The sequence below is a fragment of the Pan paniscus genome, chromosome 19, assembly GCF_029289425.2.
Source record: "Pan paniscus chromosome 19, NHGRI_mPanPan1-v2.0_pri, whole genome shotgun sequence".
Classification (NCBI taxonomy): domain Eukaryota; kingdom Metazoa; phylum Chordata; class Mammalia; order Primates; family Hominidae; genus Pan; species Pan paniscus.
In genome coordinates, this window is record NC_073268.2 from 15862270 (window position 1) to 15879354 (window position 17085).

Genomic DNA, 17085 nt, shown 5'->3' on the forward strand with positions numbered 1-17085 from the left:
AGGAGATTATTATCTTTATTTTATTTATTTATTTATTTTGAAACAGAGTCTCGCTGTGTCACCCAGGCTGGAGTGCAGTGGTGTGATCTCAGCTCACTGCAACCTCCGCCTCCCAGGTTCAAGCGATTCTCCATCTCAAAAAAATAATAAGATAAAATAAAATAAAATTTATGGTAATGGCAACGAATGAGATTAAAGTGATAGACAAAGTAGAACTTGGTGAATTGACTGGATATCAGTACTATCAAAATAGTATTCAATCACCAAGTTTGAATGAACTTTTTAAAATTTATTTGTTTGAATGAACTTGGTGATTGATTGGATATCAGTAGTATCAAAGGGTAGCATAGAAGGGAAGAATCACGGGTTAGTCCCAGATGTGGGGTATAAAACTATTTGTCAAGGTAGAGAATAGTAGAGGGAAGAGCAGGTTTGCTAGATGGGATAATGAATTTAATTTTGTACTTGTTTTGAGATATCTCTGGGGCATTCAAGTAAGCAGTTTGAAAAATGGGTTTAAAGTTCAAGAAAGATTTCAGTTAGATGTATATATGTAGGTGTGTGTGTGTATATATGTACGTGTGTGTGTGTGTGTATATATATATATATATACACATATATATACATATATGTATATTCTGCCCAAGGATATTCACCCTAAGCAGACTGGAATGCTTGTGTTTATTGGACAGATCACATACAAAAGACAACTAGCCAAATTTTTGCTCTTTTCTATCTTCTCTGTAGGTTCTCTGTCTTCATTTATACTGTTCTTTCTTCAGACTCATTACATTGCTGTACAATTAGGTTAGCTTTATCTACATGTAACAGGTGATATAGTTAGATATATTAATATACATGCTTTTCCAGTTACCTTAATGAACTTAACTGTTACTATATCTTCTTGCCACCCATTTACCAGCTCTTCCTTAAAGTGGGACATTGTACAGGTAGTTGATTTTAAATGTTACATTTGTGTTTATCCTTGTTTCAACCTCATTGTAATCTTAACCTTGAGGTTTCAGAGAAACTTTAATATCAACCATTAAACACATTTAGGAGATGCGGCCTAATGAATAATGAGATTTAGAGGCAGATGGGATTGTGGGTTAATGTCAAGTGAAGGTCTGGAACAACAAATGTGGACATTAAGAAGTGAGTAAAAGATTACTAAGCAGTAAAAAAAACCAATTTTAATTTGAATCCAGGCATTTGTAGTAGGCTAGTTCTAGTAGTTTTTGGTCTTTCTGTGGCAAATCACTTATAGTATAGAAGACTACAAATGAGGGCCAGGTGTGGTGGCTCACACCTGTAATCCCAGCACTTTGGGAGGCTGAGGTGGGCGAATCATGAGGTCAGGAGATTGAGACCATCCTGGCTAATACAGTGAAACCCTGCCTCTACTAAAAATACAAAAAAAAAAAAATTAGCCAGGCATGGTGGCGGGCGCCTGTAGTCCCAGCTACTCGGGAGGCTGAGGCAGGAGAATGGCATGAACCTGAGAGGCGGAGCTTGCAGTGAGCTGAGATCACACCACTGCACTCCGGCCTGGGTGACTGAGCGAGACTGTGTCTCAGGAAAAAACAAAAAAAGAGAAGACTGCAAATGAGAGATGATTAAAGAGGTCCAGGAAGGGGATTTGAGCACATAAAAAACCTAAACATCCATACATTCAGTAACTGCTCAGGGAACCCATTCTGTCTGTGAGTAGTGTCTAGTGTGCCTAAGAAGTGATTAGTAAATAACGTGGAGAGGATTTGCTCATACTAGACTAAAATTCAAAGATTAGGGCCTTTAGCTGTGTTTCCATGTGGCTGCTAGGTGTGAAGAATACTAACTCTGAAGTCACAGAGCAGGGGAGCTTAGAGGTTAATCAAACATGTGCTTTTAAAGTATTTTATTGTACAAGTAAATCATATTTAATTTAGAAAACAAACTACATGGCCAGGCGCAGTGGCTCACACCTGTAATCCCAGCACGTTGGGAGGCTAAGGTGGATGGATCAGTTGAAGTCAGGAGTGTGAGACCAGCCTGGCCAATGTGGTAAAACCTGTCTCTACTAAAAATACAAAAACTAGCCAGGTATGGTGGTGCATGCCTGTAGTCCCAGCTACTTGGGAGGCTGAGGCAGGAGAATTGCTCAAACCCAGAAGGCGGAGGTTGCAGTGAGCCGAGATCACACCACTGCACTCCAGCCTGGGTGACAGAATGAGACCCTGTCTCAAAAAAAAAAAAAAAAAAAAAGATAAGCGTAAAGAATAAAACATCACCCATGATCTTATTACCTAGAGATAATCACTGGTAACATTTGTTGTATTTTTTTCTTTTAATAAAGTTGGGGTCTCACTATGTTGGCCAGGCTGGTCTTGAACTCCTGGCTCAAGCAATCTGCCCTGCCTCAGCCTCCCAAAGTGCTGGGATTATAGGTGTGAGCCACTGTGGCTGGCCTGTTGTATTTCTTTCCATGTATATATATTTTTAAAAGGTAGATAATACCATGCATGCTTTTTTGTTTGTTTGTTTGTTTTTTGAGTTGGAGTCTTGCTCTATCACCCAGGCTGGAGTGCAATGGCACGATCTCGGCTCACTGCAACCCCTGCCTCCTGGGTTCAAGCGATTCTCCTGCCTCAGCCTCCCCAGCAGCTGGGACTACAGGTGCGTGCCACCACACCCGGCTAATTTTTGTATTTTTGGTAGAGATGGAGTTTCACCATGTTGGCCAAGCCTGTCTCGAACTCCTGACCTCAAATGATCCGCGTGCCTCAGCCTCCTAAAGTGCTGGGATTACAGGCATGAGCCACCACACCCGTCCTCATGTATGCATTTTCATAACTTGCTTTTATTTAATAGATCATAGATAATAGATTATACATTTTGATGTTAATAATTACATTTCTGGGCCGGGCGCAGTGGCTCATGCCTGTAATCCCAACACTTTGGGAGGCCGAGGCGGGCAGATTACAAGGTCAGGAGATCAAAACCATCCTGGCTAACATGGTGAAACCCTGTCTCTGCTAAAAATACAAAAAATTAGCCGGGTGTGGTGGTACGTGCCTGTAGTCCCAGCTACTTGGGAGGCTGAGGTGGGAGAATCACTTGAACCCAGGAGGCAGAGGTTGCAGTGAGCCGAGATTGCACCACTGCACTCCAGCCTGGGTGACAGGGTGAGACTCCAGCCTGGGTGACAGGGTGAGTCTCCACCTCAAAAAAAAAAAAAAAATTACATTTCTATACTTTATAACGTTGTTGTTGTTCTGACACAGCATCTCTCTCTCTGGCTCAGGCTTGAGCGCGGTGGTGCAATCTCAGCTCACTGCAACCTCTGCCTCCCAGGCTGAAGTGATTCTCCCACCTCAGCCTGTTCAGTAGCTGGGACTGCAGGTGCACACCACCATGCCTGGCTAATTGTTTGTATTTTTTTGTAAAGACAGGGTCTTACCATGTTGCCCAGGCTGGTCTCAAACTCCTAGGTTTAAGCAATCCTCCTGCTTTGGCCTCCCAAAGTGCTGGGATTCCAGGTGTGAGCCACCTCACCTAGCCTGTAACGTTGTTTTCAATGGTATTTTCCATCAAACAAATATACTATAATTGATTTGCTTAATTCCATTTAACACAGAAGTTGAAGGGCTTTTGTTTGTTTTTTACTATATAGACAGGGTGCCACTGCGTTGCCCAGGCTGGTCTCGAACTCCTGGCCTGAAGTGATCCTCCTGCCTTGGCCTCCCAAAGTGCTGGGATTACAGGCTTGAAACACCACACCCTGCCAGAAGTTGAAGTTTTTAAGATGGTTAGAGGAAATCGATTAAAAAGAAGGAAAACAATCTGGGCTCAGAATTCATCCAGAAAGATGAATATGAGTCACAGTAAGGAGCCTAGCTGTGGCAGTAATTGAAGAATGAAAAGTGTAAAGAGGGCTGGGTGTGGTGGCTCACACCTGTAATCCCAGCACTTTGGGAGGCCGAGGTGGGCGGATCACCTGAGGTCAGGAGTTTGAGACTAGCATGGCCAACATGGTGAAACCCCATCTCTACTAAAAATACAAAAATTAGCTGGGTGTGGTGGCACATGCCTGTAATCCCAGCTACTCTGAAGGCTGAGGCAGGAGAATCACTTGAGTCCAGGAGGCAGAGGCTGCAGTGAGCTGAGATCGTGCCACTCATTACACTTCAGCCTGGGCGACAGAGCAAGACTCCGACTCAAAAAAAAAGCGTAAAGACAAGGGAAATATGATAGTCTTCAAATAATACTGATAGTTATGGAGAAAATTGACTCTTCAATCTCTCAGGAAAGTGAGGAAAATTCTGGCTTCCATGGAAGAGGCCATAGGGGATGTCAGTTTTCTACTATAATGAAAAGCTGGAGACAAGGAATTTGGACTATGCTATGGGTAAAGAGGTGTTTTCTCTTAGGTATAAGAAGGGGTCCTGGAGGGTGGGAAAAAAGGAGTCCCAAAGTAGATGAGAAAGTAGGAAAATACATCCCTTCATGTGTGCAGAAATGCACGTTGAGTGATTTGTGAAATACTGTGGTTTATATGTCAAAAACATAAACTCTAGAACCAGGCTGCAGATTTTAAATCCTAACTCTCCATTAGCATATAAACTTGAGCAAGTTTATTAATTCCATTATGAGTAAAATAAGGGGTAATAATATACCTGCCTCATACAGTCACTGTGAAGATCACCAAGGTTAATAGATGTAAAGCAGTTAGCAGTGTCTGGTACACAGTAAGACCCAATACACATGAGTAGAATAAACACATTCGTTGGGAGAAGAGGGAGCAGCAAGGGAAGTGACAGCAACGCTCTTATAGCAGGAGTTAATGTGAAGAGACGAGCTATAGATATGGAGGACTGATGCAGGAATTGATCAGTACAAGCGTATGGTTCACTGAAGTGCATATACAGAAGTGCTCCCCGCCTCACCTCAGCATCTCATACAAAATGATTGATGGACATATAGAATCATAAAGGATTTTATTTTCTATAGCCTGGGTAGAGAAGCAGGCAGACGCAGCATGGAACTAAGCAGTAAGTTCAAAAGAAAGTTAGGGAAGCTTAAAAATTAAGCCCTCAGAACCCAAACCTAATTTCCTTTCTAAATGCCCTAAGAACTATGGGATTCTGTCTCCTGTTTTGACTCGCTGGCCCACTGGTCCTCAACTAGGAGCAGTAGCCCCCAACACCCTCCCTACACCCACGGACATTTGGAAATGGCATAGCGGCATTTTTTTATTGTCGAAATCTCTTGTGGGTATTCAGTAGGCTGGCACCAGGAATGCTGAGTGCCAGATAGTCCCACATAATGAGGAATTGTCTGCAGAAATGCCATAGCACTCATTGAGAAACACTGTGGTGTGAAATTCATGTTGTAGGTTTGTTAAGCCAGTATTTTCTAAGTTCAGTGACAAAAAGCAAGCTGTATGCTAAGGATTGTGTATGAATAGACAGGAAGAGACTTCTTGGTTCCACAGGACATTTTCAGAAAATTCTTACTTTTGTTTGGAGTATCAGGAATTGCTTACAGGGCAGGGCCTTAGCTCATACCTGTAATCTCAGCACTTTGGGAGTCTGAGGCGGGAGGATCACTTGAGCCCATGGGTTCGAGACCAGCCTGGGCAAAATTCAGAGGCCCTGCCTCTACAGAAAAAAAAAAAAAAAAAGATAGCCAGGCGTGGTAGCTGGCACCTGTAGTAGTCCCAGCTATTTGGGAGGCTGAGCTGGGAGGATTGCTTGAGCCCAGGAGGTTGAAACTGCAGTGAGCTGTGATCACACCACTGCACCCCAGCCTGGGTGACAGAGCAAGATCCTGTTTAAAAAAGAAATTGCAGCCAGGCGCAGTGGCTCACACCTGTAATCCCAGCACTTTGAGAGGCCGAGGTGGGTAGATCACCTGAGGTCAGGAGTTCGAGACCAGCCTGGCCAACATGGCGAAACCCCGTTTCTACTAAAAATACAAAAATTAGCCAGGCGTGGTGGTGCACACCTGTAGTCTCAGCTGCTCAGGAGGCTGAGGCAAGAGAATCATTAGAACCCGGGAGGTGGAGGTTGCAGTGAGCCGAGATTGCACCATCGCACTGTAGCCTGCGTGACAGGAGCAAAACTCTGTCTCAAAAAACTAAAAAAGAAAAAAGAAATTTCTTACAGATTAACTTGCCTAAATTTAAAGGCAAAGAGTCATCTAGGATATTTCCTTGAGCACAGAAAGCCATTTGAACTGTTCTTTGTGTAGGATGTAGAGGATCACTAACGTAGATGCCTTCTCCCCCATCTTTATCTTCTTCTTTTAGCTAAGCCCAGATGGTAGGGTGTATGTAAGTTTTAGTTGTATCTACTGTGATCTGTTAAGTCCAAATTTGAGAGGATTTTTAAATGACTCTGGAGTACAGTCTCATAGGCCAGGCGCAGTGGCTCACACCTGTAATCGCAGCACTTTGGGAGGCCAAGATGGGAGGATCACTTGAGGCCAGGAGTTCGAGACCAGCCTGATCAACATAGTGAGACCCCATTTCTATTAAAAAAAAAAAAAAAAAAAAAAAAGCTTGAGCACACAATTACCACCTAATATGTTAATCATTTTTATGTCTGTGTTCATCTCAGGAGAGAAACCCTTTATCTGTGAAATCTGTGGCAAAAGCTTCACCAGCCGCCCCAACATGAAGAGACACCGCAGAACTCACACAGGCGAGAAGCCCTATCCATGTGATGTGTGTGGCCAGCGGTTCCGCTTCTCGAACATGCTTAAGGCCCACAAGGAGAAGTGCTTTCGGGTGACCAGCCCCGTGAATGTGCCACCTGCTGTCCAGATCCCACTTACAACTTCCCCAGCCACCCCAGTTCCTTCTGTGGTGAACACACCCACAACCCCAACCCCTCCAATCAATATGAATCCTGTAAGCACTCTTCCCCCTCGGCCCATCCCCCACCCCTTCTCACACCTGCACATCCACCCACACCCTCACCACCCACACCACCTTCCCATTCCTCCAGTCCCTCACCTCCCGCCACCTCCAGCTCTCTTTAAGAGTGAGCCTTTAAATCATAGAGGCCAGAGTGAGGACAACTTTCTGCGGCACCTGGCAGAGAAGAACAGTTCAGCACAGCATCATTAACATCCGTCTCCTTAGTGTGTTCTCCAGGAGACACGTCCCCATGTGTGAGCGTGCACAGAGGGAGTCGGTGAGCATTTCCTTAGTTCTCAGACTCTCCTCCGCCTCTACCAAGAGCTTCGCCAGTGTCACTGAATCAACAGATCCAAGGGAATGAACAAGAAGACTACCTTGAGCTCACAGAGGGACTGTCATCTAAACCAGGGGAACCACTGAACTAAAGCCCAATTTGCTTGCATTTTCTGATGACTTTTATAAGTTTCAAATACTCAGACTTGTGGAATTTTATAATTTCATATCAGCTGATGAGGTATGCTTGCTTTTATATCCCGGACTTCTCCTCAAAGAGGGGATAGGCCTGGTTTCCTTTGTACTAATCGGGAAGGCTGTGAGATTAATCCAGAGCATTAATTGTATCACTGTGTATGGTAAGGAATTCTTTTCAGCTTTTGGTGCCAGCTACAGAGTTGAGCTGGCCATGTTTCACAGTATATCAAGCATTATAGAGAAAGACAGAAATTTTCTTCTTTGTGTAGCTCTCCTAATGCACTCTTTATTTTACTACAGAAATTATTTTAGAGTTTTTGTATAGACTTCTTTGGTAGTCTGTTTCTAAAATGAAATGTATTTCAATAAGCAGTGTAATTTTTTCAGTGTAGCTGAACCTATGTTGTAAAATAGAAAAAAATTTTTATAATCATCAAAATGTGATTCTTAAAGATGCATATAACTTCTATAATTCAAAGCTATTCTTACATCCGTACAACTCAAAAGGTGCTTCAGAGACTAGATGTATCTGAGAGGGTCTCCAGACCAGGTTACTGCAAAAATGAGGTTTTGCTTTCAGGATTTGGCGTAAATACTTGGTAGTTTTGACATCTCTGCTTAACACTCAAGAGAGGCTCCCTAATGTGCTCCTGTCCTCCATGTTCTGCTTGGCTTCGTTAGTGCATTACATGAAATGATTTGCAGGGGATGGGGCCTTTTCCAGGGAAGTCACCTGAAGCTTGCATGTTTTGAAAATTTGAATAAGGCTGTTTGCTGACAGGAGGAGGAAGTAGTGGAGATCATTTCATCTCAGTCGCGTCTGTTTCTCACTTCCCTTAGGAATTGTGCTCATGGTTAACTTTTATGGGATGACAAATTGAAATCGCTCATTTTGAGGTTGCTTTATTTTTCTAGAATTGTTATAAGAAGCTAAAATAGTAAACTTAAAATCACAAACATGACGTTGCTGATAGTGGCTGAGAAATTCAGATGAGAAGACAAATTGGTTATGAATTTTGAAATATCTATTATATGTAAAATGTGGATATGTTCACAACCTTGAGCTATTTTAACACAGTTTAAGTATAGTGAGGGAAAACTCCTAAGTTTTACTGCCCTGTCCTCTGCAAATTATGTAATACCAGCATTCTTAGGCGATAAAGAGAGCAGCACCTCTAGTACCTTTAGGCAGATTACTTTTTCAAGTTTGGGGAACTTCAAAAGAACATAATCAACCAGGAGCTTATTATAGGAAAGGCTGAACAGAAGGGTAGTGTATTGATTACACTTAACAGATCATATTTATCCAGACTCAGTATAGTTTAAAATTTTGTATTTCTTTATCTGAGAGAACTGAGTTCCCAGGCTAAATCACTTACCTCCCACCCCCTCTCCAATTTTTTTTTTAAGAGACAAGGTCTTGCTATGTTGCCCAGGCTAGAGTGCAGTGGCTATTCACAGGTGCAGTTATAGCACACTACAGCCTCCAACTCTTGGGCTCAAGCAACCCTGCCTCAGCTAACCAAGTAGCTGGGACTACAGGTGCATGCTACCATGCCCAGTCCATTTTTTAATCTGGAAATTTCTTCATTTTTCTTTCTTCGGTTTCTTAAAATCTTTGCCTGAATCAGAACGCTGGCTTTTATTTATTTTTTATTTTTAATATTAAATGTGCAGATATGCTTCGAGCACTTCTCTAACTAATGAGCTCTGTGGTAAGAAAAAATGAACTCTTTCAATTGAGATTAAGTCCATATTTTTCAAACATCACGTTCTCTATTGGCTTTTTGGTTTAGTGTTTCTAAATTTTCTCCTTCTGATTTTGCCTGTCTTATATAATGAGCATAGGAAAATTTTGGAATGAGGCAGAAAAGTATCTCAAGACATACTTCCTGGTTTTGGATGTAAGTTTTAAAGAATGGTATTTTTAATATTTGTACACATTCTTTGAGCACCCAGGTACCCAAGCCAATAAGGAAAGTTAATTCCTTGCATATGACTGTTATATCTTTAGTGGTTGTCTCCCCCTCCCTCCACAGTCTCCTTGGCATTCCATGACAAGTTTGTCAACCTACACTTTTATATAGACATATCATTATTTCATGGTCAAGCCTGTAGTATTAAAATGATTTCTTTAAAAGATGTAAACTGTGCTTAGTTAATTGGTTATATTTTGTTCTGTTTTTTTTTTTTTTTTTTGAGGCAGAGTCTTGCTCTGTTGCCTGGGCTGGAGTGCAGTGGCGTGATCTTGGCTCACTGCAACCCCCGCCCCCCAGGTTCAAGTGATTCTCCTGCCTCAGCCTCCCGAGTAGCTGGAATTACAGGCATGCGCCAGCACGCCCGGCTAAGTTTTGTATTTTTGGCAAAGATGGGGTTTCACCATATTGGCCAGGCTGGTCTCAAACTCCTGACCTTGTGATCCGCCCACCTCAGCCTCCGAAAGTGCTGGGATTACAGGCGTGAGCCACCACGTCCAACTGCCTTATTTTGTTCTGAATAAATTTACAGTATTGGGCAGCAATTCTGAATTCTAGACTTGAGACCACAGAATCAACCATTTCATGAGGTTGTACTGTAATTATACACTGGAATATTCAGGTAGTCATCTTTGATTTTTCATTCAAGTAAATATAGCCATAAGAAAATATCTGCTATACAGGAAAACCAGTATTAAGCAAATACCACCATCCTTAACAGAAACAAAAATATATATATATATTATTTTTAAAAATTAGCATTGTCAAACAGTACAATTCTTAGTGAAGTGTATTGTGGAACAATTTAGAAACTTCCTTTTTTCCCCCTAGATTAAGGATACTTTCCTTGACTTGAGATTTGTGGTCTTCAGGAAAACTGCTCAGAATATAATGACTCCTCATCAGTATCATATTGCATATAAATAATGAAATGCATTAAGAATATTCACAACATTGAACCCAGGAGGCGGAGCTTGCAGTGAGCCAAGATTGCGCCACTGCGCTCCAGCCTGGGCAACAGAGCGAGACTCCATCTCAAAAAAAAAAAAAAAAAAAGAATATTCACAACATTAATGCTTCTGAATATAAGAACTGCAGGATTAAGCCTTAAACATATATGTGCAACACGTTTAACATGCTTAAGACTCAAACTCAGGGTTGAAAATTTGGTTGGGGTCCTCTTTGTAAGATAAAAGTTGCATTATGTGGTATGTTCTCTTCCATATATGCTACAGCACCCCATGAATTCTTCAAAACTTTTTACCTACTTGTTATCTGTTTATGAAAAAAAGAATTATGGAGAAGTTTGAGTTCTCAGCCCTTATCTGTACATGTCTGTTAAAGACAACAAAGGCTGCATTTAAGCATTATATAGATAACAAATTGAGGCTGTCTCTGGTTACTTAGTTTTACTGTCTTCAAAGGCTTGTATCATTGCTAGGGTTAAGACTTATTTGAGGATGAGTTGGCATTGTATTTTTTGTGTGTGTGGGTTGGTTTGTATTTGTTTCATTTTTATTTTTCTATTTTCTCTCATAGATTTATCAGTAAAATATAAACTCTTCCTTAGCCTTAATAAAGGCTGCTGCTTTCTCAAATTGAGTCAGATAGGCTCATTCTGAGTTAGATTTTTAAATTTGAATGAAGAAAAGACAACAATTTAAAGGCATGTGGCTTCATTTCCACATATATTTGTGACTGGATTCTTATTTTTAGCAAGAGGGGAGATCGCCACAAAAAAAACTTTAGTTCAAAGAAGCCTGTGCAAATCAGTTACCTGTACTTTCATAGTCTACCATTTACATTAACTGTTCTAGATTAATGACTAAGCATAGCCATTACCATAATTACATCATTTTTTTAAAACCACATTTGTTCGAAGTATCCTTTTCTAGTGGTTAGAACTGTCCCTATAATTTGATTGTCCCTCATATACTAACCGAAAGCAAAATGCTCTGATGAGATGCTTATAAACTATGAATTTTTTAATTCTTGAAGTTTTTTTCAGTTTTTATGATTGTTGAATAGATATGTATGTTTAGTTCCATTATTATTTCACTGGAAGTTTTAAATTTTGAGAAGATGAAGCAGAGATAGAAATCCATTGCAGATATATGTATATTTACCCCATCTTGCAGGTTTCGGTTAGTAAAACACAGAATGATAGGTCGGTTTTAATGTTTTTAAAAAAAACTAAAAAACTAAAGTTAGAGAAACCTTTCTGTTTGAGCTACTGTATAGAAAAGACAACTTTTATTGCATTGCTGGTCCACATGATAAATATTTCAATGCTGTTCTAGACTGTATGAGAAGTACTTAATGAAAAAAGGGATACATTACATTTAAGAATTGTATCAGCTAATTACTGTTTTAAAAAAATCAACTCATTTGGAATTCTTCAGACTACAAAATTGAGCAAGTAAAGTCTGGGTTTTAATTTTCCTTTGCCTGAACCAAGATAGGAAATTACTTAAGAGTTTTTTTTTTTTTTTTTTTTTTTTAGGAATGAAAGGTCATAAGCCATTAGAAATAGTGGCATTATTATGCAATAACAACACCCTAGCTAACCTGCTTTTGTCATCTGTAGCACTTACAATAAAGAATGATGACCTTCCAACCCTGGACACTACCTCGATAAAGCAAACCAGAGATCCTCTCTACACTTTCTATGGAAGCCATAAAAGTTGCCATCAATATATCCACTTTCATAGTTCTATACTTTTATACTTTGTAGACTTTTTTATAGACTTTATGATCAGATCTTTTTGTCTCAGAGGATAGGTTTTGCAAGATTCAAAGGAAAATCAAACTCCTTGGTTGTTCCAGCTTTGAAGCTTTTGCTTCAGTAAATTTGTTTAAAGAACCAGATCACATACCATTTATCAAATTATTTATTTAAGTCAGAATACTTTGCAGACATACATATTTGGAAAACAAACTGTTTCTTGTTCACTAGATAGAATCTGTATTGTAGTAAGAAACTACTTACAAGGTGGCTTTCTTTCTGCTTTGTTACTCTATGTATTACTCAATAATATATGTGTGGTCACAGGTTCCTGGAGTTGTTTTATTTCTTTATGACAGACACATGAGTATGCACCTCTCTCTAATCCTCTGATGTCACTGCAGCTTCAGTCTCTCTCACTCTGTTTTTGAGTGCCTTCAAAATGCCAGCATCCTGGAACATTCTTTTCCTGATCTAAATCCTACCTCTGACTATTTCATTATCCATGAATATTGGAATTCACCCATATTCCAATGGGCTTAACTCTACAAACTAGCTAAAACCTTGGACAAGAATTTTGACCGTATTTCTGTTTTGTTCCTCCATGTCATTTTTAGGTTATATTTTTAACTTTTATTTATATCTTATTTCTTCACATATTTCGTCTCTCTGTTGAAAGATTTTATCCTTATTTGACTCTTCACTTTCTTTACTTTCACCAGAAATTTGACGTTCCTTTAAAATTAAAGGTCATTGAATGTCTTTTGAACACCTTTTTCTCAACTGAAGTCTTCCTGAATGCCTCCCCTTTCTGATGAAAGGATCCTGAGTGCTGCTGTTGCTCTGCCCTGTTCCCATGTGCCCACTCTCTTCCGTACACATTTTGCAAGACTATACTCTTTATTTTAGTCAGATTAATTTAAAATTGCTCCCTGGGTTTCTGCTCTCTCATGGCCCTGTCCCTCAAAAACTTCTGTTTACTTTTTCTAGCTGTTTTCATCTAATTTGTTTAAAATGTATGATGGATCCATAATATATGAAGGATGTAATGAAAAGGAGGTTGCAGTGTTTTATATAATATGATCGAGCACCTCCGTGATGAAACATTTAGCAATTGGCTAGTCCTTCACAGCCAGAGTGGAAGTTTGTGCTGTGGACAGGTCTTTTTACTCCCTTCCAGTTCTCCTCCAAAACTGGAGAAAAAGGAAAAAAAAAGAACTCTTTCAAATGAGGAGATTTGATTGCATTTTTTTAGGTGAACGAAAGCTTGGAGTTGAGCATTTGGGCCTTAGTCAGCATTTTTCCTTTCTAACTTAAAATCTCATGTCCTTTTCCTTAAAGTTAATAGTACTCAGGTTTTTAAGACTAATAACCACACAAGGTGGGTATCTAAGAAGGCAGCTGTTAATACATTCTCCATCTTTCCTGTCTGGCAACAGGAAAGATATTATTGGTGAGATAGTGCAAAATTGTGAGAATTGGTTATGTTTGATGATGAATAAATTCAAGATTTTTGAAGGCTTCACTGCTATTTGGGATGGGAAGGTGAGTTTACAAAATGAAAAATGTAGATTTTTATGTTACAGAAATCAGTAACAGGGGTTTCTTGTTGTGTTAATTACCTTTCACTTGATTTGCCATGATGTTTCTTCCTCATTATTGATCTAGAAGTTTGCCTCTTGGATAGTAACTAGCAACTTAGCATCTACTTTAAAATTTGTGGCTTTTCTCTTCAGAGTCCCAGGCCATAAAACAACGGAGAGCTGTACTTGCTTGTCACTTGGAGGAACCACATCCTTAAGACAGCCTGCTGTCTTGTATGTCTTCAGTAGGAAACTTCTGACACACGCATCCAAGGGAGTTCCTGCCCCTGAGAAGTGTTCCCATAGCTTTCCAGTCGCAGGTTACTTTCACACTATGTCAGCTTCTCTGGTGAGATCAGGGATGTTACATATTACTTGAAAATGATTTCATAGGAAGTGAGGATGGGGCAAGAAAGGAGGTAGAAGCTGAATTTTGCTTAACTTCAGAAGGAAATCTGATACTTGCCTTGGCTAGTTCTGATCAACTAAAGAACCTGTGTCTGTACTGGATGTGCCAAAGAGTCAAGTTGTTTCTGGAATATCCAGCTCCTCTGAATGAACACAGCTTCCTCCCTACCTGTCTTTTACGGGTGAAAAGGGACCATCTGATGAGCATGATAGACATCCTGTACAGGACTCAAGACTATTTCATTGCATTTGAAAGTTGGTGGGAAGTATTTTAATCTGCTAGAGCTCCTAACCCTCCTAGAAATATCTTTTCATGCTCTATTAATTCAATTCATTAGGTTAAAAAGAAACAGTGTGACATAATTTTGGTGTTTACTTCTTAAGTTGTCTCCCCAAGGGCATATATGTAGCCTCTGAAAATGGGATGATTTCTTCTCAATCTTCCATAAATTTGAATATGCATTTTATTCATTTCTTGGCATGGGCTGTGTGACTGTTTTCCATCAGCAGTTCTGGCTTTGTCCACAAGGGAGCAATAAAGTACGTTAGCTTTATTCTCAACCTTCTAAAGAAAGATCCCACTTTTAAATCTCTTCTGGAATAGCCTCTTAGCTCAAAGCTTATTCATGTATTTTGATTATTTAAGAAATTTTCCCTTATTACAAAGTCCAGTCATCGTTCATCCCTCATGATGCCAAGCAATGATTGATGTGTGGGTGTGGAGTCCTTGTGGGTCAGGCATCTTAATTAATTAGACTTTTTACATATTGATGATCCCCAGATTGAAAGCCAGGACCTTCCCATCGGGGCGCCTTTGTGTGCTAAAGGCAGAGCAGGCAGGCTTCTCCACTCCTATCTCCTCCGCAGGCCACCACCATCACATCTATAGGAGGAACAAGAGCACTGGGGGAACTCTGGAGTATGAGTAAGGAAATGCTTCTCACCTTCTCTGCTCCAAAGAGATATCTGTTACATCAGGGAACAAGTCCTCTAGGTCAGGCACTTCCTCCTGACCAGTGCAACGGGCACTCCAGGTTAGAAACTGTGTGTGCTCCCTCTCTGTCAGTTACTTGTCTAAGGGCTCCTATCCGTGGTCATCAGCTCTCTGGCCATGAGTTCTGTTTGTGCTTATTGCAGCAGCATCTTCACAACAAACAGGTCAGTAATCAACCTGGGAAGGGAAAAGACGACAGTAAATATTACCCCCTGTAGAGCCGGGAGGCATTTACACCTGGAATGGCCTTCTTAACTGATTTCTGCCTGGCCCCCTCACCCCCAGCCAAGTCTGAACCTGAGCAATACCAGGCACAGAGAGATGTCTACTTGTAACTCCAACACTTGACAAAAAACAAAACTGAAGCTGTGATTGGTTTAGGCAGCAAGTGGCCAGGTGCAACTTGTTTGTTTTTATTTTTGTTTTCCCCAACAGTACTGAGATCACTTGCACTTTTCCTCATTTCTTAAGAAAATCCAGTTTGCTTGCCATGACTTGTTTAGCGTTAGGTTTACAAAGCTTGTTGTTGAATGTTGAATATTTGTCCAAAGGAGTTTGACAAAATAGAAGCTGCTTGGTCCCTGTTCTGCCTGCTAGGTCATAAGGATGAAGGCCATGTGGCTGGGGTACTTATGTCAAGTCCAGAATGGGGCAGTGTCCCTCTCCTACCTCTCTGCGGAGACGCAATTGAAGGTCAAGTAGACTCAGTGTAGGGCAGGCAGCTGTCATGCTGCAAAGAAGTTTAGAGGAGTCTTTGGGTTGGGGAGGTGACAGGTAGGTAGGACAGGATCTCTTAAGATGGGAAAGATACTGGGGAGGGGAGGGCTGCTTGGCCCCAGGGAACTGCAGTGAGGTGGAACTGAGCTCCGCTCCTGAATCTCCAAAGGAGCCCATGCTGCCCGGCTTCCCTGAGTCATTTTTTCCAGCATCCTGTCAGACCCCTCAATGTACTGATTTCCCCCTTGTGTTAACTATACCGATATTATTTTTTTAGCAATTGAAATGCACTTTTTTATTTCAACTCAATCATGATTTTAAGTATAAAAAATTTATAGATTGTTAAAACTACTTTTTTGTGTATTTTTAACCACTCAATGTAGCATTGTATATTTTATTCTTGTGAGACTCTGGTACAGGTGTGCCGCCTAATGATTTTTCTGAGATGCTGGGCCTTTGGATGTGTACGGTAACCAACTTAATGCTAATGTTCAAAGTAAAAAAAAAAAAAAAAAAAGGCAGCCATATCCCCTGTGTGTCTTTCTTCATTTGTTCCTTACCCTCAGGTGACAACATTTTGAGGTCCCCCCGGCTAACAAATTGCCCTTTTTGAGAAAAATGAACAATCCTGCAGTCCTCTTCTGCTGTTATTTGTTGTTTCTAGTGATGGTAATAGGCTGACCTACCTCAAACCCTGCCTGATCTCTTCATGAATAACATGTTTTCAAGGCTGTTAACCAAAGGCAGAGTGATTAGTTCTCTCTTTGCTGCGCTGTTTGGTTTCAGTAACACTAGTTTGTTCAGCCGAGCAATAATCTGAAAGTATCCTTGAGAACAGTGTTTGGAAAAAGGATCAGGATTGGGTTCTGAACCAATTTGAAGAAAAATCAACACAGATGGAAACAGCTTACAAAGTACAGTCAGTGAAAAGCAATAATTATAAAATATGGTACTTGGGATGAGGCATCTTTCCCTACCTCTACCCCCTTCATTCAGTCATTCATTTATTCCACAAATGTTTATTAGATGCCTAATACGTGCTGGACATTGATCTGGCCACTGGGGATTCAGCAATGAGAAAGACAGGCTCTACTCTCACAGACCCTGCTTTCTAGTGGAGAAACCCTGACAATAAACAAATGATGATCTTATATAATGTCAGGTGGTGTGGGCCCTTATACTGTGAAGCTTGCCCTCAGAGCTGTGACTGTAGTCAGCTGGAAGATCAACTAGCTTCTGTCATAATAAGCCTTCCCAGCCCATAAGCCACCTGATTTTGTTCCTTCTAAGGATTCCAGTGAGGGAGT

The 17085-nt window shown here is 40.7% G+C and overlaps 1 protein-coding gene across 4 annotated transcripts in view; it reads left to right on the forward strand.

Annotated features, from left to right (window-relative positions):
• ZNF652 (zinc finger protein 652) overlaps nucleotides 1-16303 on the forward strand; it is a 73399-nt gene extending 57096 nt beyond the window's left edge. For all 4 annotated transcript variants that reach the window (XM_055102018.2, XM_034941502.3, XM_034941500.4 and 1 more), the window contains one exon: nucleotides 6600-16303. In XM_055102018.2, the coding sequence (XP_054957993.1) occupies nucleotides 6600-7111 (512 nt within the window). In that variant the 3' untranslated portion in view covers nucleotides 7112-16303. The remainder of the gene's footprint in view (nucleotides 1-6599) is intronic.
• Nucleotides 16304-17085: the final 782 nt, after the last annotated feature.